Source organism: Alligator mississippiensis, chromosome 13 (assembly GCF_030867095.1).
Source record: "Alligator mississippiensis isolate rAllMis1 chromosome 13, rAllMis1, whole genome shotgun sequence".
In the NCBI taxonomy this organism is placed as follows: domain Eukaryota; kingdom Metazoa; phylum Chordata; order Crocodylia; family Alligatoridae; genus Alligator; species Alligator mississippiensis.
The window spans coordinates 15,859,312-15,883,933 of NC_081836.1; the positions used below are offsets into that span (position 1 = coordinate 15,859,312).

Sequence of the window (24,622 nt, forward strand, 5' to 3'; positions counted from 1 at the left end):
TATTTCTTCCTCCTGGCTTAGACCAGATCTTTGGTATGCTAGCACAATTACCAAGTGACAATGGCTGGTGTGGAAACTTTTTTTGTTAAAAGCTTTTTACAAAAGTGTTTATGTGTAAAACTCACATTGTCATGTGGCTATCGAAAGTGCTTTAAAATGGACCTTCTCAATTTGGAAATGCTAGGCAAGGATCATTTGTCTGTATTAAATTACTCCTCGCCTTTTGGAATGTATCTGAATCACAATGTGAGCAATCCTCCAGGTGACTCAACTCCATAAAGCCAATCGACCTTTCAAATGGCCCACTGAATGAGAAATTCGCATTTCTTGGATAGGCAACAAAACTCCAGCCAAGATACTCTTTGGCCTAGTGAATGGCATTGTGAGGACTCATGCCCCCAAATCATACAAGCCCCATAGCCAGTTTCATCCCCTCTTGCACTTCTAGCAAAACGATCAGACTTGTACCAGGCATGCTTTATAGTCTAACAAACTCATAAAAAAAATAAATCAAACTTTGCTCATGTAACAAGCTCCCTTTAGCCTGGTTTGAGCCAGCTTGTGCTTCCTTGTCACCTAATTTATTTCAGCTGATGAAGTTTTAAGAGTTGATTTGAATCTGGCAACACATTACAATCAGCAGGAAATCATGACTACTTCCTTTGGACTTAGTTGCAAGAACATTAATGTCAAAAGGGTTCCTGAAACAGTGATCTATGTAGACAGGATCTGTAATGCTAAAGGAATTTCACTGGGATTGTGTCTTGGTATTACTAGATTCTTACAAGAATCCTGGCAGCTTATTCTGTCAGTAGTCTTTATTTCAAAATTAAAAAGGCAGCGACAATTTTAAAGCCTCAAAATGAACTCCCATTGGTACAGAAATGGATCAATGGGCTTAGGTAAAATATGACTGTCTAGAAGTTCATCTAAAATTAAGTGAGCCCTAAACCACCTGTCTCTGAAGCCTGAAAAAGTTTGAATTTACTTTTATTTGCATTACTTTTAAGAACAACAGATGTCTCTACACTTCTTGATGAGGCCTGTAATTGGAAATAAAAAGGCTGAAACATGGGGATGGGAAGGAATGGCCTTATTTCTATGAGACATTTAGATCCATCACACAGACTGTTCTAGAGGTTTTTGATGAGCTGTCCAACTTTCAGTGGTGACTTGCCAGGATCGATAGGAAGCAGGTATCCCACAGCTTCCTGTTTTGTTATCAGATTCTTTTCTAAAGAATGTCTTTGTTATCAGACTGTTTTCTAAAATTAGCATTGTGTTTAAGGGGCCAATACTCTCAGGTATGGATAGCTTTCTATGAGAAACTGAGCACCTACACTCCTCACAAGCTACACCAGGATTTCTGTTGTTTTGAATCATGGAGAAGAGAGCAAATCTGGCTTCTCTGTGTGTAGTTTTATATCTAACACTCACACATGCACCTACAAATATATGCCCACAATTTCAGCTGGAATTCTTCAAGATTACATGGTGTTTTTCATCTGGAAAATGCTTTATAAATATTAACTAACCATCGCAGAACCAATCTAAGGCACTTAAGAATTGGTGTTACTGTTTTAGGCACCAGGTAAATGAAAAGTTAATTGGCTTGCCTTTGCTAGAATCAAAATCTGAGTCAGGAATAGCATTTCAAGAAATCATGGCCTTAATCGTGCACTCAGAGGGATGGACAAGACCAATACTAAGCACAACTGTAAGTTATCCAATAAATATTTTACTAACAAAAAGGTACCACTAAAACCCTAAAAGGCCAAACTGCCTGGACATATTTTATATATATATTCAAACCGCTTCTATATAACTGCAAAAGGACAGCCAACTTAGTCAGTTATTAGAAAAGCTATTCCCGGAACTGAGACAGCTCATCCAACAGCTACACAATTGCAAAAATTTCTTTGGGATCTCTTGAATTATGCATCCCAGTGGAGAGTGAAAAATGCCTTTTTTGCCTCTGCTTGTCTTTATTACATTCTCTTGTGCCTGGCCTTTTCCCCTGTACAGCTTAAGAATGAGGTAAAGACAAACCACATTAATCAAAAGTGCTGTGGTACCAAATTAGAAAGGCTTGTAAGCACTGTGACACAGTATCTGGAACAAGAGAGCTTAGGAGGGTGAGCAGTGTCAAATGGCGTGACATGAAAGGTAAATAAAATGCAAGCAATACATTTATAGGACATCTAAAACAGAAAGGCTGAATCACAGCAGGCTAGTTTGAGAGCAGCAGTACAGAAAGAGACCCGGGATGAGGTTAGCTGGTAAATACAACATGAGATCACAGCAGGGTATTCTTGCAAATGCTATTCTGGGATACTGTATAGAGGTACAGTCTATCTGGTATATCCAGGAAGCTTATTGTTTCCTCAGGAAGATCACAGATAAAGTTCTGCATGCAGTTCTGGGTACCACAACACAGACTTTGATAAGCTTCAGCATCCAAAAAAAAAGGTTTCAAAGACAATTTGTCCAAAGAAAGGACTAAAAGATAATGGTAAAATGAGAGCATCTGACCTATAAGGGGAGTCTAAAGGGACTGTGCCATTAAGAAGAGGCTGTAGAGCAAAGAACACCAGAACAATCTAGAAATACCCAAAAGAGCACAGAAACAGAACAAAAGGCTGCAGGGGGATAAAGGAAACTCACACCAGCTATATAGAGGGAGAGCCACCAACAATGGAAGCCACCCTCTGGAAAGTGACAGACACTTCAAAGTTATATTCACTCACAAGAAAATGAAGCATCACATTTAAAAGGAGTAGAATGATGGCACTCCTGTGTTTGTGGGTGTAGCAAGTACATGATACTGCACAGTGACATATACATTACTGTCTTGGAGGCAGTTCCTTAGCCCTATACCTGCACTAGCAATCCTTTTAAGATGTGCAAGAATGAGTGATGATGCAGCTATGTATTAACAGGTGAACAAAGGAACAGTGGGGAGATATGACCACCCAGAGAGTGGTAGTGGATGGATCAGTATCGACCTGGAAAGATGTGGGCAGCAGAGTCCCACCAGGCTCGGTCCTTGGACCTGTGCTGTTCAATGTCTTCATCAGTGCCTTGGATGCAGGCATGGAAAGCACTCTGTCCAAATTCGCAGATGATACCAAATTATGGGGTAATGTTAACAAGCTAGAGGGTAGGGAATGAATCCAGGTGGATCTGGACAGGTTGGAAAAGTGGGTGGAACAGAATAGGATGCAGTTCAACAAAGACAAGTGCAAAGTGCTGCACCTAGGGAGAAGGAATCACCAGCACGCTTACAGGCTGGGGAAGCACCTTCTCAGCAGCACAGCAGTGGAAAGGGATCTTGAAGTCATTGATGACACCAAGACGGACATGAATCATCAGTGTGACAAAGCAATCAGTAAAGCTAACCGCACTTTATCATGCATTAGCCGGTGCATGATGAACAGGTCCAGAGAGGTGATGCTTCCCCTCTATGCAGCATTGGTCAGGCTGCAGCTGGAGTACTGTGTCCAGTTTTGGGTGCCGCACTTCAAGAAGGATGTGGACAACCTCGAGAGGGTTCAGAGGAGGGCCACTCATATGGTTAGTAGCCTGAACACAAAGCCCTGCGAGGAGAGATTGAGGGACCTGGATCCCTTCAGCCTCTGCAAGAGAAGGATGAGAGGTGATCTTGTGGCCACATACAAATTAATTGGTGGGGGTGGGAAGGGCAGCAAGGAATAGGAGATGCTCTGTTTACCAGGGCACCCCTTGGAATAACTAGGAACAATGGCCACAAACAGACGGACAGCAGATTTAGGTTAGACATCAGGAAAAACTTCTTTACAGTAAGGGTTGCCAGAATCTGGAACGGGCTTCCAGGGGAGGTGGTGCTCTCCCCTACTTGGGGTCTTTAAGAGGATGCTGGATATGCACCTGGCTGGGGTTGTCTGACCCTAGCGCTCTTTCCTGCCCAGGGCAGGGGGTCAGACTTGATGATCTACTGAGGTCCCTTCCGACCCAAACATCTATGAATCTATGACCAGTACAAGAGGACCTAATGACTCAGAGACAGAGCCAGGACTAGACACAAACTCTCCAAAGTCATCGCTTAGCACTCTACAGCTAAATGTCCACCTTCCGTTCCAGGTACCTGGTTAACTATGCTCTCAGGAAAAGGCCAAATCCTAGCTCCCTTTCTCAAGAAGTGTCAGGAGGGCCTTGAATTCATAACATAAAAATACAGCCACACACAGATGATGCAAATGGCATCTGAAGAGGAAGAACTCCTTACAACAGCAGGATGGTCACTGGGCCAGTGCAGTGGCATGCATTAGGTTCCTCAATTCCTGATCAAATCCAGACTAGTGTAACATGAATTCCAGAACAAGCCAAGGATTTTAAAAGGGAAAAAAAGGAAGCTTCACCTGGATACACAGACTACATAAAGCAAAAGCTACCCGGTGTACTAGGTGACTAGAGTTTACAGAGAGTTCATGCACCACACTGACCCCTTTTCTTCCAAACAATATAATGCAGAAGTTTGGCATCACCTGAATATTTCTGTCTGCGTTAAAAGGAAGTTCAAATTCCAATTGGTTTAGCCATGACATTTTGACTCCGCAGATTAGCAGCTCAGCTGCTCTGTCACTGTGCTGCGCTGTAATATGGGCTATGGAAGAGTTAGATAAATAAACAGCACAGGAAATTTAACACATACTAGTCACAGGCTGCATACTCAAATGTATTCCAGACAGATTTTTGAACCCTGTTAAATATACGTAAGGAAAATGTTAGTTGGTAATTAAACAAACGTTCTGTGTGCAGAATTAAATGTTTGTTTCACAAAATCCAGCTAGAAAGTCTGAAGTTTCATTGAGCTCAGAGTTCATGCCCCTGTGTTTAGAAGGGATTGAAAAGGTCAACGATACTTCCCTCTATGAAATGACATTTAAAACACAACCTAAAAATACCACTTTGTTAAAGCCACATTTTAGAGCTCTGCAGACCTCAGGCAGTTTTGTTCAGTGCATGGTATTGAATTCGCAGCTGTCTGGGGAAGAAGTTCATAAATTTTGTATTAGCCTCTCTCTTCCTAGCCCATATGGCAGTACAGAAAACCTTCCAAGATGGAGACAAACATCCTGCATGAATTCCACAGTGCATAAGCAGCTGGCAATAAAAAACGAATGGACAGAAGCTGCAGCATGATTCCTAAACTGATAACACTTGAATATCTGAGGGCTGACTGATCCACAAGTGGGGTTATGCAAGTATGAGAAAAGGTGGCCAGCTGGACCATGATACCTTTTCCCAGTAACTAGCCCTTGGTGCTCCAGTTATTCTCATGACGGAGTTTCTTACTGAGGACACATCTAGCAAACCGTATCTAAAGACCCTCTATAGTACCCTTAGTCACAACACTGCAGTATGCTTGGTGACCTCTCAGCTTGACTGACCAATTTGTTTGTTATAAAAGTGCAAATGAAGTTTCATAGGTAAGAACTTCTGCCTTTGATGCGACTTTAAAATCTCTTGTTCATACACATACGTATCCACTGTCTGCATCTTAAAAGAAAAGCTCCGTCAACAAGTCCAAATGCTATTTCTTATTAGTCCTAAACCAGAACTTTGAACCCTGCCTGAAATCTGTTTTACATCTAAACACCACCTCGTTAGTCCACATACCATATTCAGCTGCAACTATGCTTGAACGGCAACAAGACACAGAATTTCCATTCATGGGAAAATAGGGAACAAAGAAGTAATAATAAGATTCCCAAACGAAGAAAAGGCGAGCAAGCAAGAAAGGAAGAGTGGAAACATTTTTCTGATTGTGGATCCAGATCAGCATCTCCTGTCCACTCCTGGCTAAAGCCACCTGTCTTTCTGCCCTGCCTGTGTCTGGAAACAGACAATATCCTTGGTGGACAACCATGGAAAAGATTCTAGGCAGAAGACTTAGTTAACCAAAACATCGTAAACTAGAAGACAAGGGAGCATTAAAAGTATGACAATGAACCCATCATCCTAGCTGCTAATGCGCTTGGAAATGTTCCAGGATTGCAAATCCTGATTTTTGTTGAAAGTTGTAAAGCTTTTGAACACAAACCCTTGAATACCCTCCAAACAATTTTTACACTTTGCTAAAGAAAACAATGGTGCAAGCAAAGGGGCTCTTGGGTTTTAAAACCCCACAGCAAGAGTAGTCAGTAACATTTATCAAATGATACAATATGATTTCTTAAGGTGGGAGAAAAATAGAAGTGTAGTTAATAAAGTGCAGAAAGGGATATTCTGGACTTTGTTAAAATGTTAAGCTGTCTTCTGGCAGCACTGTCCGCACTTTATTTGCAAATGAGCCATCAACAACATGGCTCTTGCTAGTACGGGGCTTTTTAATAGCAATATTCACAAGAACCATGTCTTTCTCAAACACTTAAAAAAAGCAGGGGTGAAGTTCTGGCCTCCCTGAACTCCATGGCAAAATCCCCATTAATTTCTGTGGGGCTGAGATGTCACGCAGCCCGACCTGATCTTTGGAACTAACCAATAAGTCAGTCAGAATCATAACTCCTGAATACCCAATATCTTCCAAGACAGTTTCCCCATTCCCTTACCGTCAAAGGAAAATATTTATCCCTGCATATGACACCCCATTCATTAACCAGTCAATCACGACCACATGGTGAAAAAAATGACACTCCTTCTTAAACAAACCTGCATTTTCCATCTTCTGTACATTCTACAGGCAATGAATCAACAGAGCAAATGTCACCAGTGCTGGTTAGCATGAGGCCAATGTTTCCCTGGGACTTAAATTACATCAGTTTCAGGGGCTGAAAAAAGGCCCTTGAAGCAGGTTCTTGAGATTAAAGTGTTCTTTGTAAATCTTCCTACCCTAAAAGCAAACAGCAGAGCCCGTGGATTTTTGCCTCTGCCCCCACGCATCCTGCTGGTATTTTTGTTCAGAAGTTTATTTAACAGATACATCAAAGGGGACGTCTGCGGGGGACCAGCAATCTGGTGTCACCAAAAACACCAGTCATTAATCAAGTCACATGATGAAGAGAGTACATTAGAGGCCTCTGAACCCAAGACTCGCACTCTCAAAAGAGATGCCAATTTCATCTCAAATCAGGCAAGCCCTATGTCCAAGGAGGAGCTGAGGAGGACGTCAGGACATCTAACCTCCCACATTTTGCAGCCCAGGCTGCTTTGTTTTTTATTCACTAGTCAACAGGATTTCCACAGAGAAAAACTGAGCATGCTACAAACCTTACAGCTTGCCTTGCATCTTTTGTGACCTTCCTAAGCTTCCATGTCTCTGCAATAATAATAGATCAAGTCCCACACACTCTCCTGAAAACACCCTTTCACAAACAGGGAACATAAAGGGAATTTCTAGTCCTGGTGTGCCCAGAAAATAGAAGTGAAATTAAGCTGTGGCAGATGCGGCAGAGTCCGCCCTCTACAACAAGCATAAGAAAAGGCCATCAGGAGTGGAACGCCAAGCACAAGGAATAGGCTTTGCATCCACTGCATCCTTTGTGTACCTCTTGACACCTGAACAAAGTGAGACAGGGCTTTGTACTCATAGTGATTTGGCCCCATGGCAAGTCCCAGGTACTTCCTGTGGGTCAGGTAGAAGTATGGAACTAGGAATCTGTTAAGTTAAGAGATTTTTGCCAGTTCTGACCCTGAGGAGGAAGAATCATGGAGGCCAATGTTATCACCAGAATTTGAGGAAGTATATCAATTTGTTCAGTCTACTCAAGTCCAAGATGGGAGAAAGAAAGTCTTTTCTTCTGCAAAATAAAGAAATATTGGGAATAGTTTCATAGTTTGATAGTTTCATAGTTGCTAGGGGCTGGAAGGGACCTTACAGATCATCAGGTCCAGCCCCCCTGCATTTGGGCAGGAAAGACTGCTGGGATCAGATGACCCCAGCAAGATGGGAGTCAAATAAAATAGTTTCTGTCTCTGTTCTTAAAGAACCTCATCCATAGTTCTGAGACAAAGTGACAAGGTCACTTATTTGTGTAAGAGACTGCCATGAGAAACAATCCTGAAGATGGGCAGCAAAGTGCGGGGAAGAGAGGAGGCAAAGAAGATGCTTGTGATAGTCATGGACAATGCTGCCTACCCTTGTTTTTCAGTTATAACATGACCATGTGTGCTGGAAGTGGACAAAACTATTCTTGAAGGTTAGTCTTGACCTGACTTTCAACACTCTTGTCAAAGCAGTGGCCTCTGAGAAAGAACTTGGTATGTAACAAAAATGAGGAAGATGCAAAGTTCCTGGATACATTTTTAGTGTTGTGCCCTTTGATTAGGGACATAAAACCAGCGCATGATAGTAAGCGTTTGAAATTTGCATTTTCAGTCTGTCACAGTAGCAGAGACTGTGCTTTGCCTCACTCTGCCTCATGGAAAGTTCTCCCTTTGTCTTTTTGTCCTATTCTTTCTTCTTTTAGGAAAATCAAATCGAAAAAGCTGCCCTTTAGAAAGCAAAAAGGGATTTCTTCATGACAACAAACTTCTATGGAATGAGCTGGAAGCTGAAGGAAGAATGGCAAGTTGGACATTCACCACATTTTGCTGCATAGCAAAGAATGAGAGAAAGGAGGAGAGGGAAGGTTGCAGCTGCTTTCCCTTTGCACCCTCATGGGTGCACAAAGAGAGATCAGATGCATAAACAGTCCAAAGGGGCACTGTCTTGTTCAGAAAAGGTGCCCAGTTTGCACCCACTGGGGTGCTCTCTGACCCAACCTCAGAGAAAAGGAGACGGTTCAATGGCACCAATTCTGTGAACCCCTTCACCCATGTAAGAAACTAACTGTTGTCCAGGGAGTACTGGAGGAACTGAAAATAATGTGCCCTAGGCAAGGACAAAGTTGTTTATTTGACACATCTCAGTAGCAGACAGAGCCAGGAAATAGTTCTCAGCTATTTTCAACAAAACATGACAACTATACAAAATTGGCAAGGCTGTACCATTTTTCCCTAATGTCCAAAACAGTGTTCACTAAAATGTCTCTCTCCTAGTTTGCCAGTAATGTTTATTAATTACTTTGAATAGTTTCTGGTTTCTCCCAGGAAAATCTGATAATTCCACTGCAAAGCATGTGACAATCCTAGTCTATCCATATCATATGCTGAGTCGCACAATTTAACATCTTGGTAAAGATAAGATGAATTTTGGGGGTTTTTCAGGTGTATGTGAACCTGCTAAAGGTGTCTTTTTTCCTACAATTCAAGGAATATTTCAAGCTGGGACTGGAATAATTTCAGAAAAAATACAGCTAAATCTTGGCTCTGGTTAGTGAATAACCTCTTGCAATGTTCTGACTCTGAGCTCCAGCCATCTAACCCTGTAGAAAGGGATTTCCCAGGGAGAAGTGGGTAGGGGGAAGCGTTTGATCTAGTAGAGCCCAAAACAGTGGATAATAATATGAATCAAGGGTTTAGGGGGTGAAAAGTCGATGTGATGTGATGCTTGTTTTGGGGAATAGGTTATTGCATTTCACACTGTCATCTTATTTTCAGCCGTTGGAATGTGTACATGTGCTTCTCTTATCCAGACTTGCAAACTCAGCAAATTCAAGGCAATGATGGGCACTGAGGGTGAAATTCTGACCCTCCTGAAGCCAATGGGGTTTCAATGGGGCCAGGATGTCACTCTGGAAGTTTGATTTTTATCCCATCCTTGGGTTGGACACTCTTTTCCACCTAAGCTCATTTGTGACAGCAGCTGGTACCCTTGAGATGTTTTTTACACTTCTGATCATACCCAGCAAAGAGGTACTTTTCCTGGCTGACCAAGAGGCATAGAGACTTCATGCCATTTGTAGAAAGACAAGTAACAGAAAGGAACAGAATGGAAAGGAAAGGGGAAGAGGAAGGGGAAGCCTGCCCCATAAAAACCTGGCCACTGCAGCTCCATTATTTCTGGATATCTGTAGGTAAAGTCATGGACTAGCAAAGACTTCTGTATAAGCATAATGAACATGCTCTGCTGCCTGTCCAGTTGTATATCAACACCAAGTAAAGAGCAAATATACACAGGAAACCAGCATTAGGGGGAGGATAGAGGGAGCTCTGGTTGAAAAAGGTAGGCACACAGCAAGATTTCCCATTCAGTCAAAAACGCCAAGAAGTTTGGAAACCAGCAGTTCCCAAACTAAGGCTCACCACACTTGTAGGTGGGGTAGTGAGCCCCACAGGAATTCAATGGGAAGATTCAGGCTAGCACCAGAAGTGTAGTCGTGAGAAGATCACAGAATCATAGGAAAGTATGGCTGGTAGGGACCACACAAGGCCATCTACTCCAGCCCTGCTCAAGGCAGGATCATCCCTGACTAAACCATCCCAGCCAAGTGTCTGTACAACTTGCTCTTGAAAATTTTCATGGATGGTGATTCCACAACGTCTCCAGGTAGCCTGTGTTTGACCACCTTCATAGTCAGAAATTATCTCTTAATCTTCAACCTAAATTTCTTGTGCTGCAGCTTGAGTCTGTTGTTTCTAGTTCTGTCCCCTATGGCCACAGACAAAAGCCCATCTCCATCCTCTATGAATGTCCTTCCAGTATTTGAAAACTGTTATCAACCCCACCTCTATCTTCTCTTCTCCAGGCTAAATAATCTTAGTTCTTTCAGCCTTTCCTTATAAATCTTGCTTTCCAAGATAACTGTTGTCACACTGTGCTGGACTCGATCCAATCTGTCCACATCCTTCTCGGCGAGACAACAAGGCTGAATGCGGCAGAAGAATCACTTCCTTTGATTTGAAAATGACATTCCACTTAACACAGAGAACTGCTGACCAGGACACTATGCTTGCATTTTCTTTGAATTTTCCACTGCTGCCTTAGCATTAGTAATTTCACATGTAAAAGCAATCCAGTACTTTAACCGGTGTCAATCCTTGACCAAAGCAGGTTCAGAAAACACAAGGACTAAAATGGTGGTGGATGTCAGTCGCCTGACACTTTTATTGTCACTACTACTCTTTCAACCATATACTAGTATGGATGTAACAGTTGAAATGAAAGGAAAAATTATCATATGATAAGGTATATGGTGACAACAGCTACAGAAAACCACAAGCTCAGGAAAGCTTAAATTAACATTAGATACAACAGTAAGGACCATTTTTAGAGTGTGATCTCAGAAGATTACATTTTGTAAACTCTCATTTAGTTCTGGTTGGAGGTGGGACTATTATGACTCATATCCCAGTCAGACCCTAGTTGCTGATAAATGTTCGGAAATATCCCGAGTCACACAGCAAAACATCTTAAAAGCTGAGCTCAAGCCAATTCAAACAACACTGGACTAGCCACCTGGAAACTGGAGGTGCCATCTTAGCTGGAAATCTCCTTACAGGAACAGTTTTCTTCAGGAATCCCTTAAAAATGCTGCATTTTGGACACTGGTTCCATGCCAGGATGGTAGTAAAGATAAGTTTCAGTTGGCAGAGAGGATCTGTACAGGTTTAGCACTGGTCAGACCGAGCCGAGTGATGTGTGAGTCCTGGGGGAGCAAACACAAGTGGGCACTTACAAGAAAACCCCCTTGTGTGGAAAAAGGTAAAAGGAGCGAATATTTAACCCTGGTGCACAGAAGACTTTACTTTGGCATCACTAACTCTGTTCTCAGTCCTGTAACTTATTCAGAAACCTCCAAGGTGCTGGCTGATTTAAGACTGTTTTATTCATGTCTAGATTTGAAGTCTGCCTTTCCAGAGTATTTGTTGAAGGTTTTAGCCTCTATACTGTAAATTAGTAGAACACATTCTGGTGGCCTCATTCAGAAATATGGGACGGTTTGAGGAGAGAGAAAGTTTAAGTAAAGAAAATGGAAAGAAATGGGCTAACATTCACCCAGCTGGAGAGGCTTGGGGAAACATAGCAATTAACCACAGTAATGAGTATGTTTGTTTGCATCACTAAAATCAAAGAGAATGCTCTTACAACAGTTATCCTAAATGGTGGCATGAAGGCTGCAAGTATGTATGACGAATAGTATTAATAGTGTTAGCACTAGTATTTAAAAATATTACTGCAAAACACTGTAGGGCTTTAAGCAGTTGCTATTATTTAATAAAGCTTGGTTTCTTTATACTGCAAATCTAAATAAAACAACTGGGGTTTTTTAGCATTATTTTTGCTTTCTGTGATGCAATTATCTGTATAAACCCATCTACTAAGAACTAGATAAATAAGCGTTCCAAACCATCAACAAGATGGCTAAAATGGTTGAAACCACAACTACAGTTCCCTCTCTTCTCTCTGAATGGGCAATACAGAGCTGCCACATTCCAGCAGGGAGAATACTCCACGATTTCAGTTCAGAAAAGGAAGTTTTATTAGGAGAGAGAGAATAACATGTTGTTTGACACAGAGAGAGATACCAGATGGCCTCTTCCTGCTAATGGTCTTTCCTTCTCTCAAAAATCACGTTGTAATTTAAGACACAGTTGCTGCCTGCAGATAACAAGCAGGACATGCTTTCGAAAAGAAGCTACCCTGGGTTCAGTGAACACAAGACCTACTGTAATTAAATGCATATGTCAATCTACAGTCAGTTGGTTCCGAAGCACGCGCTGGCTGTGTGTTTCACATTTTCTCGCCGAGCTGTTGGCATTCAGGGAGGCTAACTCTTAAGCTTAGTGCCCTGCAATATACTAAGCTCAGTTTAAGCTGACCTGGGTTTCTTCTCTTCTCTTTCTCCTGTGGACTGACTCTCAGTATGCTCTCAGTCTTATTTGTATCCTGAAATTACAAAAAAGAGGCCGGATTCGGCCAGGACATGGCCATGTTTCAGGGGTAGAAACTGCAGTCCCTCCTGCAGCTACAAATAGTTGTTATATTGTTCTACATGTGCACGCACACGTGCCATTCCAGCGTATACTCAGTCTCCCCACACGCTCTGCAGCATCACTGCACCTTCATTACATACCCATGCTCTGTCTCTTTTAACCCTATCACCCCTGCTTTCTCCTATACCATGTGCACATATGCTCTCATCTACCTTCTTCTGCACATGCTACCCACTATCATCTAACTTTCAGGGCATCAAAAGATAGACTGGGGCTGGATGGCAGGGCAGAAGAGATGCAGAGACTGCATTCACACTTATGAACATGCCTTACTTATGGGCTGACTTACTCTGCAAAATCCAGGGAGATCTGTAAAGATCTGTAAGCATTTCTCTGCTATAGTTTGGCAAGGTTTGGCCTTATAACTTCAGAATTTCGAAGACTACAAGAAAATACTTCATAACACGTATGCAAGCTTCAGAGCCAAGGGAAACCCAGCAAAGCCCCAGTGGTTAACCCATTCCAGCAGGCTGTCTGCCATCCCCATTCCTACCTTCACAGGCCTTCCCATCATCCTTCAGCTTCAGGCCACTGGAGCACTTGCAGTAGAAACTGCCAATAGTGTTGCAGCACTGGGACTCGCAACCCCCATTCTCTACTTCACATTCATTCACATCTGAAAGAGATGAGACATGGGAGAGAACACATGAGATGGCCATGGCGAGTCAAGCTAAAGGAATGCTCCATCTGCCATAAAAGCACTTCTATTTTTAATACACTTTTAATTTCCTCCTGGTTTTCTTTTATTAGATGTTCAGTGCCAATAAGAAAAACACTGAAAGGTAAATAGCCAAATATTTCCTGAGCTCATGCATAAAGAGTTTAAAATTTAAGGTATTTTTACTAAATATGTTTGTACTCTTACTGAATCCACAGTGCATATGTTTACATGCACAAACACATTTTTCCTCACTTTGCCACCCTGCACAATGCCCATTTTATCTAAGACAGTGGTTCCCAACCTTTTTTGTACCCATTTGTAAACATTGATGGCCAGTTCCCACCCACTGCCCCTCACTGCTGACCCGCTGCCCCTTTGCCCCCAACCCCAGAACCCCCAGCTTGTGGGGCAGAGGGTGGGTTTGTGGAGTAGGGGGATGCCCCAAGCAGCCCTTTCCAGGCTGGACCTCTGCCAGCCTGCAGGGGAAAAGCCATAGTTTCCCACGTTTTTCTTCTTTAAAGGAGAATTCATTTTTAAAGTTTGTTTGCAACCCTTTCATATATTCTTGGAACCCACTTTTGGGCCCTGACCCATGGGTTGTGAAATGCTGACCTAAGATAACGGGAAGCAAGGGGAAATGGATCCACAGTGATAGATTAAAGAAGCAAGTGAAGAAGACATGAAGGATGAAAATCAGAAACAAGGGTTCACAGTCCTCATGTTTCAAGGTGTAAACTGGTCACAAGTTAGAAAGAACAAGAAGTTTCTGACTAGGCAATAGAATATCACCATTAGGTGTACTGTAGGAGGTTTAGGCATACCATCACAACGTTCAGGCATACCATCACAACGTTCAGGATCAGCCAGTACTTTGGACCATTCCTCATGCATGCATTGTCAGAGTGAAAGAAGACCAAATCTGTGAGTAAAAATGTTCCTTTTTGCACACCTATGGCCAATGTGACAGCACAGTCAGTTTTAGAAGATTTTTTTTTCAAACCTAGCACCCTGTGAGGACTCACTGCCGCATTCCTTATGTAACTGTAGCCAGCAGTTTACTAGAGATGCCTTACTCATGAACTTGCCTCCCTGGCTAGGGACAGACATTCAAAATGCCTGAGCCTGAATTGATTCAAACTTTGCAGGTTAGTCTAACCTGGCTATGCTAAACCACCCAGACATCCCCTCTGGACTAAGGAAATTCAGACACATGCCTGAAGCCACTCAGGCTAGAAGCTGGGGGGCGCTAAAGCAGCCCTCCCCTCCCTTCTACAATGCTGAGCTGGGGGGGGGGGGGCAGGCCCAGGCAGGATGCTCTGATTAGGGAGCCCCCCCAACCTTGCTAATAGAGCATTTATGAGCTCTGTTATCAGCATTTAACACCCCATCAGAAAATAAAGCCTCTCTCGTTAGTTCAAGCTCTTCTTAAACAACTTTTTGCAAGGAAGGGAACATTCCAAGGAGGGACATTATCTGTTGATTATCTCCAAAAAGCCCTAAGCAGACAGTATCCTGTCTGCTTTATGCAGACACCTCTCAGCACTAGCTACCATACCACATGCTGGCTACCATCCGTGCTGTGGGAGGGAGTAGGGTGGGATCCCTGCTTGACCTGCGAGCAGTGAGGGGAGGGGAGGGGAGAGCAGGAGAAAGCCAGGCAGAAGCGCTGTGCCTTCAAGTTTCTGCCAGAGCTCTAGCAAGGGAGCAGAGGAGAGGGGCCAGCCCTGCTCTGAAGCAGAGAGACCCACCCAGCCCAGAGAGCATGCTGGGATGCTGGGGGAGTCTGGTTTAACTTAAACCATCAAGGGGTCTGGGACAGACATTGCATTAACTGACCGGTTTGAGCCAAATCAGTTAAGTTTGATTGGTATGATCTCTTTGGCTTCCCAGTCAAGCAAAATCTTCTCTTCTTTACTCTCTGTCTTATGCATTTCCAAGAATGCTTCATTCAATCAGGTTTATCCATTCAACCAGGTTTATCTCAAACTGGTTTCAGCTGTTTTCAGACTTGTTTATATGCACTGAATGTCTGTTTTGTTACAGGTTTAAACTAGTTTCTGATCATTTAAACCAGTTTATGTGTAATGTTTGTCACTAACAGCCCAGAAGATCAATGGGATAGGAAAGGAAGCTCTATTTCCCATGTGCAAAAGGAGATTACAGCAAGCAGTCATTAAACTAACCGCACAGTGTTCCTCAAACAGCCTGAGCCACCTGAATACTCATTGTGCCACACATCAGTGGTAACATCTGACCAGGGGAGTGAGAGAAGCAGGAGAAATCCATCTTTGCATGATTTCTAGCAGCAATCTTGGAAATGCATAGGACAAAGAGTAAAAAATAGAAGTTTTTGCTTGACTGGGAAGCCAGAGATCATACCAATCTACTGACTACTGAGAATCCAGAAGTAAATGCTCATCATCCCAAATCAGCATGCAAGGGATCCAGTTAATGGCTTCTGCAATCATTAGCAAATAACTTCTAGTATTTTGTTCCTATTCACAAAGGCACCTATCATAAAGCCCATCTCAGACTCTAAATCTCCTTTCCCACCCATCCTGCTTTCACACACACTGCTAATTTTCACACCTTTTTCCAGATTAGTCTTAGATACTATCAAGAGTCATGCAGAGCCTGCCTGTTTGATAAGCAGGGATTTAGGTTTTCCATTTCCCACAGAAAAAAAGGAGTAAAATGCAGATTTCTTATTTTAGCAGAAAACTTGCAGATTTTGTAGTTTTGCAGCAAGCCCTCTGCAGGCTGGCAGACTTCCAGCCCTCCAGGTGCTGGGAGGGAGCAGGAAGAAGGTGGTCAGGGAGGGGGCACCATGTACTTGTATATATACATGCCCCAGGCAGCCTGGAGAGCAGCTCCTGTAGGTAAGTGAGGAGTGGGGGATTGAGGCCCCCATAGTGGGGAGGGAGAGAGTTGGGTAGGGCTGGGGCTGCTGCACTGTCAGACAGCGTGTGGGGCTTGCAGCCAGGGCCACAATGCACAGATGCACGACCCCAGTGGGTAGTGGGATGGGGCCGCAGGTGGCTTGTCCAGGGGTTGGGGGGTGGCTTCCTGCCATGGCGTGCACTCCCAGGGGGGCACGGGGGACCTGTGCCCCCAGATCTGTGGGCAGGATGGGAGTGGGTGCGTGCTGCAGGCTTGGGCTCCTGCCCTTCTGCCCTCCGCTGCGGCATCCCAGCACAGCAGAGCAGAGCACAGCCATGCAGGTTCCTGCCCCCGCCCCTCCCCAGCCCCCCCCCCCCCCGCTGCATATCTGCTGCAGGCTTTGGCGAGGTGGGGCTGGCTTCCCACAGCTGTGTGCTCTTCCATGGGATGGGGGACCCATGCCCCCCAGATCTGTGTGGGGGGTGGGGGCAAGTGCACACTGCAAGCTTGGGCTCCCACCCTGCTGCCCTCCCCCATGGCCTCTGCAGCCCAGCTGGAAGGGGGAGTGAGGGGCACTGGCAGCACCACGGGGGCTGTGAGGGGTCTTTAATTTTAATCGTGAATTTGGTGGGGGTTTGTCACAGAATTTGTGATTTTTTTTATCAGGGAAAACCAGGATCCCTCTTAATAAGTCTCTATAGTACATGCCATCTCTTACACTATGCTTTCTTGCATTATTTCTTTTTTAGGACCTGGTGGGGATTCCTTTCACTGAACTGTTGACAACAGCTTGGGAGCAAACATTCGCAAGACAGCCAGCCTTTCTAGGACGAGAATGCCTTACTTGTCCCACATAAGGAGTTTAGCTTATGTGCAAGTTTTTAAAAGGAAGACCATCTCTCCTGAATCAGAAAGGCCAGATCATTATGATATATTCCCACCCAGACTTCCTCAAACATTAACTGAGAAAAACACTCATAAATTGGCTGATCAAGACCCCTGGAAGAATAACTCTGGAAAGAACAAGCTTAAAAACAAATACATCTTGTAACATGGACTTAGGTGAAATACCATTTCAACAGTAACAAGGGCTCACTTTGTGCAGATATTTTTTTACCCATATATTTATCTGAATTATTCACTATAAAAAGTAAATCATGGGACCTTCTCTGCTTCCACATCCACAACCAATATGTGTTGCATAGCTGCCTTGTTCATCTGAATATTTTATATCAAAGAAACAACGATACAAACACTGAATCCAAGAATCAGACACTGAGCAAAGAATTCAGGCTCATTACTTATGAATATAAAAAGTAGTAGTTTAAGCAGCAAATGTACCAAGGGCGCTTTATAGTAACATTGGTAAACTACAACACACACAAAAAAGTCTGAAAATTAAAAATGATCAAAATTTGAAAGAAAATCACCAAAGCATCAATACCTTCTTAGATCTGCAGTGACAAGCATAGTATACATGGGTCCACAGGCAGACAAAATTAATTAGAAAAATAGACACAAAGAGTCAGACAAATGGGCCTGAAAACACTTTACAATAAGAACAACAATATAGAGATTACAAAAATTAAATTAAACTGGAGTCTGAAAGCAAATCATCCAGAATGATCTCTGTGCACAAAAATGTTACTGAACTTTATTTTGGAAACCCTGAAAAGGTTTTAGTATTAGTGTAGGCTTAATCTAGCTAATCTGTAGTTCATCATTATTATTTTACTTTATTTAACTGTAGTTCATCATTGTTATTTTACAGGATCTCCCTTTATTCAAAGCTGCAGGCAGACAAGGCTGTGGAACACGGTAACAAGAATACATCACTGTTGCACGTGGGATGGACTATAGACTTGTCAGGCCATCACCCACTGTCACCCCCACCCCATGGCTGCTCAGGCCCAGGATGAAACAACCACTTGCTTAACTCAGGCCAACTCCTAAAGCCCAGGAAGCACAGAAGCCATCATTTCCATTGGCACAGCCCTTGCCCCATGCACCTCAAAACGAACATTGCCAATGATAGCTGCAAGAAAAGGACCAAGCCCCAATTACTCCTTCTTTGGCTATCTCAACAAAGCTCAAGTGGGCCATGGTCTATAAGAGTGAAGGTGGTTTCTACAATGCCTGCCTGCCGGTCGCATGCATGTGTAACAACAGAGGCACTAGTGGATCTCTGTCCATTTTATTGGATACCCATGGATTTTACTTTCCAGCAGCCATGAGCTCAGCATTTCGAGCATCTTGATCCAAAGTCCTTGGAAATCAGTGGAAAGAACTTTGGTGGTCTGTGGGTCAGACTCTTGCCAAGCACCAAGTTATTCATTTTATTGACTTGCTTTTTGATTGACTCCAGTTACCAGCATGGAAAAATCATTATTATTCTTATTGCTTCCTCTGTTATATAAGTACAAGATGACACAATTCCCTTCAGTTTGACTGTGATCCAAGCCAAAAGCAGATTCAAGACTCTGTAGGGAGATGGCAATGCCAGGCTTCAGAAATACATTTCAGAATCAGGGCCTCATAAACTTTCCCTAACCTTGAGATATCTTCTTCCCCAAAACAGACCTGGAAGCCATTCACAACTTCTAGAGATGTTTTCATTACTGAAACATTTTCACTCCTCACTGAAATACGTGAATTACTTTAATTACTCCAAGAACAACAGACTAACTTAATGAGTTGCCAACAGTCTTAATATATGGCATATCAAACAGCAATATAGCCCTGCATTAACAACTGTTTCATACCTAGATCTCAGCAACCAGTAGCCAACATATCAGGAACCAGTAAAAAAAAGCACAGCAAAATGCTAATCCAGAGAGGTTGCTGTGAAGTTTGATGCTAACAGGCCTTTTACAAAAAGACTGTGAGAGATATTTTTAAGACTCCCCATCAGTGCTGAAAGAAGAAGAATACACCATAGCAAGACTGGGACATTTTATATGTGCAGTTACAGAATCCAAACTGAGCCCAGATTTGGGGCTGTTCATTTTCGATGCAACATGTGAACTGTGTGGGGAGGCTTTAAGAGATTTATCAGTTCGCTGTCACATTCTTGACACTTGGCACCAAACAAGGCATTTTAAAAATGCAGCTGTGCTTCAGCGGCTATCTTGCTGCTTTGTAAAGAGATATGCTACTTAAATCTATCAGTATAAAGGAGACCAATATTATTTTTGAGACATTTGGTCTGGATGGAAAAATGATCTGAAGTTTTGCCAAAAACTCATGCTCCATCTACATTGTACTCTGTACATTTCTTTTTGCTACTGTGGGTAAAAACTTGGCTTGCCTTCTCTCACCCCAAGCCAAGATGGCATGTTCAACTGCCAGTCTGTGGTGGATGCACCATTTTCATATATGGTGCAGTTAATTTTGAACCTGACTCCAAACTCTTCAACTGTCTTACAAGTTCAACAAGCCTCAAGTTCAAGGGCAGGTTACTTTTTGTAAGGTAAGTTACTTTTTGTTTCAATCTTAAACTGATGTTTCTTTTTACTTGGAGAAAAATGTGTGTTGCATTATATGTGATGATGTGCTACAACATCTGCACTCCCACTTTCAAAATCCTTGACCTAGCTATGCTTCTCAAAGCCAGCAAACTGAGCTTCAGCAGCCAAAAAGAATGCCTTTTGCCCACCTGGTGCAGATTCTGTTAATGACTTCTTGTCTAGAAGCTACTTTGTGCAGTTTCTCAAATAATCAGCTTAGTTACTAGCTCCCTTCCTCCTTGCAGAAAGCATAGGAGGCAGATGCAGAGATGTTTCAAATGTCATCTTTGCGGAATCATTCATGAAGAACATCCTAGTGCTTTATTTCAACCATGAATTTTTTGATGTTATTAATTTCCATAGAAGGTAGTTGCTCCATCCTTGGAGAATAAAATACAAATTAGATAGGACATTGCCCTTAGACTGAGTTCTGATGAAGTGCCTCAAAGGAGAAGAACCCACTAGCAGGAGTCTCTGGCTACGTGGTATTTAAGCTTCAAGTCCCCCAGTAGATCTAAACTGAGAGATGCTGGCTGTCTGTACTAGGAAAGACTGCAGAGACTGGTAGGTGCAATGAAATTCCTGCAGGAAAGGTGGGATAACTTGAGATGACCTGCATGGTGCCTCTGACTGCATGCTGTTTCACATGTGCAAGAACTTTACTTGGCGAGGTACCAGGCAAGACCCACCATTTGGCTCTGGAAGAGTTGCCAGAGAAGGTTCCCTGGCCAAAATGTTGAGCAGCACGGCACTTCTGAGCTAGGTCCCATATGCTAACCACAGTACATGAGGAGCACACCAGCATCTCACCAGGTGGGAACACTCTAGACAACAGGAAGCTCTGACTATTCCACTGTCAAATGTTTGTTTTAAAAACTTTATACCTCTGCTCAGAAAGACTTATGCACATGTCCTCAACCATACGCTAAGCCGAGAAGTTCATCAGCCTACAACCCAAAGTGTTGGCAGGGCTGTGGCATTTTTACAGTAAAAAATGAGCTGTCAGATTGAGAGCACTAAAGGGCAGTTAGTCATATGCAGACAACACCATGAATCACAGCAGCTCAATAAGGCCCTGTCTACATGTTACATCTATTGTGCAATTCCTGGGTTAATCGTGCAATTAATTTAGACTGGCTACAAGTGCAAATTAACCATGGTGCCTTAAAAAGGTCCAACCAGCAATACATTTATTGCTTGAAAATACGTAGTGACTGTATAGCTGGTTTCTATCCAGCTTTAATTTGCATGTTTAGCCTGTGCCCCCATGGCTGCTGGGACTGAGTCCCACAGCTGACAGGACTCAACTCCAGCTGCACCCAAACACAACTGGGGCTAAGAGTCCCGTTAGCTGTGGGACTTGCAGCCATGGCAGCATGCTATTTGCCAGTGAAGGGGAGCCTTGGATAGCGATCTTGAGCTCCCCCTGTACAGGCAGTAAGATGTGATAGGATCTTATGCTGGATCCCACAATTAAGCCTCCTGCCATACACGTGCGGCATGGCAGGAGAAGCAATTGTGTGGATCATGCATTAGATCTCAACGCGCTTTTACCTGCATGTGTAGAAGGGCCCTAAGAGAGCACTCACAGAGAAACGTGCGCACCCAGTCCTTAGCAGCCCTGGGCACTGCTCAGGTTTATTTCTTATTCTTACTTGCTCTCTGTTCTTGTAAGATGCTTGCCCCCCGGTGGCAGCTTTACAATAGTGCATAAGATCTCTTCTGGGTTCAGGGCTTGAAAGCACTTGTTCTTAACGGAGTTTGAGGAACTGTTGCTTTAGTATTTTTACAATGACAGGGAATAGGCATATCTTATGAAAGCCCCTGTTCTCAGAAACTTCCAGCCCTAATCTGCAGACTCTAAGGGACTGTGTAGTCAAAATAATTTTCACCTGGAGCATCTGTACCTTTGGAAGGTGATTCAAACTCACCAGAACCAACATGAAGTTTGAAAAGGAGAAAGTGGGAGAAATCTCACTGCTCTGTGCATAAGATATGCACTGTATCAAATCAACATGACATGTGGAATAATGGTAAAAAAATACCCTGTCCCTCCAAAGAATTCGACCTGTCCCTGCACGACAATGCCAGAAAACCAGACGGTCAGATACTTTGCTGACAAGTACTATATCAGTATCATAGGCAGGTGACAAAGAGAAAAAGTATGTGCAGTTCAGGAACTGAGTGAAGGAGCACTTGCAGGAAAGAAAAGCACTCCATCTCAAACCAGTGACAACAGGAGAGCCAGGCTGATGGTGGAAAAGAACAGCACAGCGTGTAGAGCAGGGGCAGGCAATTATTTCAGGCACGGGGTCGCTTACCGAGTTTGGCAAGCTGTCGAGGGCCGCATGGGTAGCCCCGCCCCTTGACAGACGCCCTGCCCCCTGGTTTCCATCTTGTGACCAGAAGTCAAACCCCGTAGCCCCCAACCTTTGCCATCAGAAGTCCCTGCCCTTGCCCGGGGAAGTACTCCTTTTAGCAAGGGGTTTTGCCATCTCGGAACCAGAAAAATACCAAATTATATTCTAAAAATTGAACATCTACAACATTCATTAATCTGATTTCAAAAAATCTTTTTGTCCTGATTTACATGTGTTTGTGTAGTGTACATAGAGGTGATAGTATAATAGCTTAAAATGAAGTCTTATTCTTGTATATAGTGGGGGGGTGGGTATAAGTTTGTGGGGGGCTGTGGGTGTGTGGGTATGTGGGGTGTGGGGAGGGTGTGGGTGTGTGTGTGTATATTTGGGGGTGGAAAAGTGTGGGGTGAGAGAGCTTGTGGGTATGTGTGGATATGTGGGGTGTGGTTGGTTATGGGGTTTGTCGGAGGAGTGTATGGGTGGAGGGTGGTTGGGGTGTGGGTATGAGGTCTCCATATATGGCAATATGGCAGTGCAAAGAGGGGTGTGGGTGCATGTGTATGGTGAGGTGTGCATGTGGGACTTGCCCTATGAACACACACACACACACACACACACACTGTCCCTCCCGCATTGCTCTCTCTCTCTCTCTCCCTCTCACTCCTTCCCTCCCTCATTGCATGGATGTATGGACACTCCCCCATCCCACTCCTGGCCCTGGGGTACCAGCACAGGCCTCATGCTCCCACGATCCAGCCATGCAGCCAGGAGCCATGTGATGCATCAGCGGCTGGTGGGTGGGCAGGGAAGTGCTGAAAGTGGTGGCAGAAAGGAGCAGTGGGAGCGAGCAGGAACATGGGAGTGCAGCAACAGCTGAGTGGTAGTGCGGGGCCCATGCCAATGTCCTGGGGTCAGTGCTGGTGGAGCCCAGAGTGGGGCAGCAGGAGCATGGTGTCCTGGCTGGCAGGGGCTCTATGAAGCGAGGCTGGCTCCCCTCTTTCCCTGCTAGCATAGTCCAGCCCAGCTCCATAGACCCCTGCCAGCCTGTGCCCCATGATCATGCCACTCCACTCTGGGCCCCACCGGCGCTGGCCCCAGAACACTGGTGTGGCCCCGTGCTGCTGCCCAGCTGTTGCTGTGCTCCCATGTGCCTACTTACTCCCCCACCCCCTGCCACCGCTTTCCCTACTTTCCTGCCTGCTGCTATGGTGCTCTGGCACCACGTGGTTCCCAGCTGCATGGTTGTGACCACAGGACTTAGCAGGAGCTGGCCCAGCCTTGAGGACTGGGGCGATCACCCACGGTCCTCCCCTACCATTCCTTCCACCTGCCTCCCCACCACCATGTTCTTATCTGAATTCCCCTCTTCAGCGCAGGGAGACAGGTACAGCCCCATGGTCCCAGGCCAAAAGCCTCTGCTAGGCAGGGGCTTCTGGCTGGAGGGTGAGAGGACTGGGGGGGGCGGCAGGACTAGGTGGGCCTTGCTGCTGGGTCCTGCTGCTAGTTTCCCATGGGTCTTACGGCCCCTGGCTTCTGTCATCTTTGACAGCCAGAAGAAGATAAGAATTAATTTTCTAAATTTTTTAGGGGCCCCACTGGCCAGATAGAACGGCTTGTCAGGCTGGATCTGGCCCACGGACCATATTTTGCCCGCCCCTGGTGTAGAGGCATCATTTCCATTTCAAACCTATAAGATGCCGCAAGGAAGGAGATGGGGCAAGTTCTGCAAAGGTCTTATGGTTGTAATGCTGAGGAATGGAAAAGATTGCAATACAAGAGAAAAAAAAAGGCAGTGGTAAAACAAATTGTGCACAAAAGTCATACATTAAGAGACACAGTTGGGGTTCCACTAAGTTCCTTCACAGAGAACTCATCCAGGGCTGGTTCCAACATTTCTAGAAGGCTGCCTCTGGATAGTCTATGAAAATGTTATTCAAAATCCAGTCCCTTTGGATGGCGTTCTTAAGTTGTTAATGAAATTGCCAGGGGATTGTTTTTACCATGCTAAGGGATGGGAGGAACAGGACATTCAGATGGCTGTAGCAAGCCTACCTGTTAAGCTTCCCTCCTAATAACCAACAAAAAGTAGTAAGCAGGAGGGTTGTGAAAGCCTACAATAAATTAGGTTGAAAGAGTGGGAAAATTTGTCTACAAATAAATGAGAAAATGTACTTGTTGTGCAGCAAAATTTTCAAGGAATGAATTGTCCTAAGTAATTTCTAGTTTTTATTGTGATGTTGCCCAAGCATATTCAATAAATTCTGTCTCCACCTTATGAGGAATTGTTGTGTTCCCACTTAGAACATTCACCGCATGTTCTGACTCTTGACAATTTACAAATGGTGAGATTTACTTGGTTT

General features: G+C 44.0%; 1 protein-coding gene across 3 annotated transcripts in view; it reads right to left on the minus strand.

The window, feature by feature from the left end:
• Positions 1-24,622, minus strand: part of MEGF6 (multiple EGF like domains 6) — a 317,639-nt gene that overhangs the window by 120,983 nt on the left and 172,034 nt on the right. For 2 of the 3 annotated variants that reach the window (XM_019493982.2, XM_014605793.3), the window contains exon 5: positions 13,349-13,471. The exons of the other annotated variant lie outside the window; for it this stretch is intronic. In XM_019493982.2, coding sequence (XP_019349527.2) covers positions 13,349-13,471 — 123 coding nt within the window. The remainder of the gene's footprint in view (positions 1-13,348; positions 13,472-24,622) is intronic. 3 annotated transcript variants of the gene reach the window in all.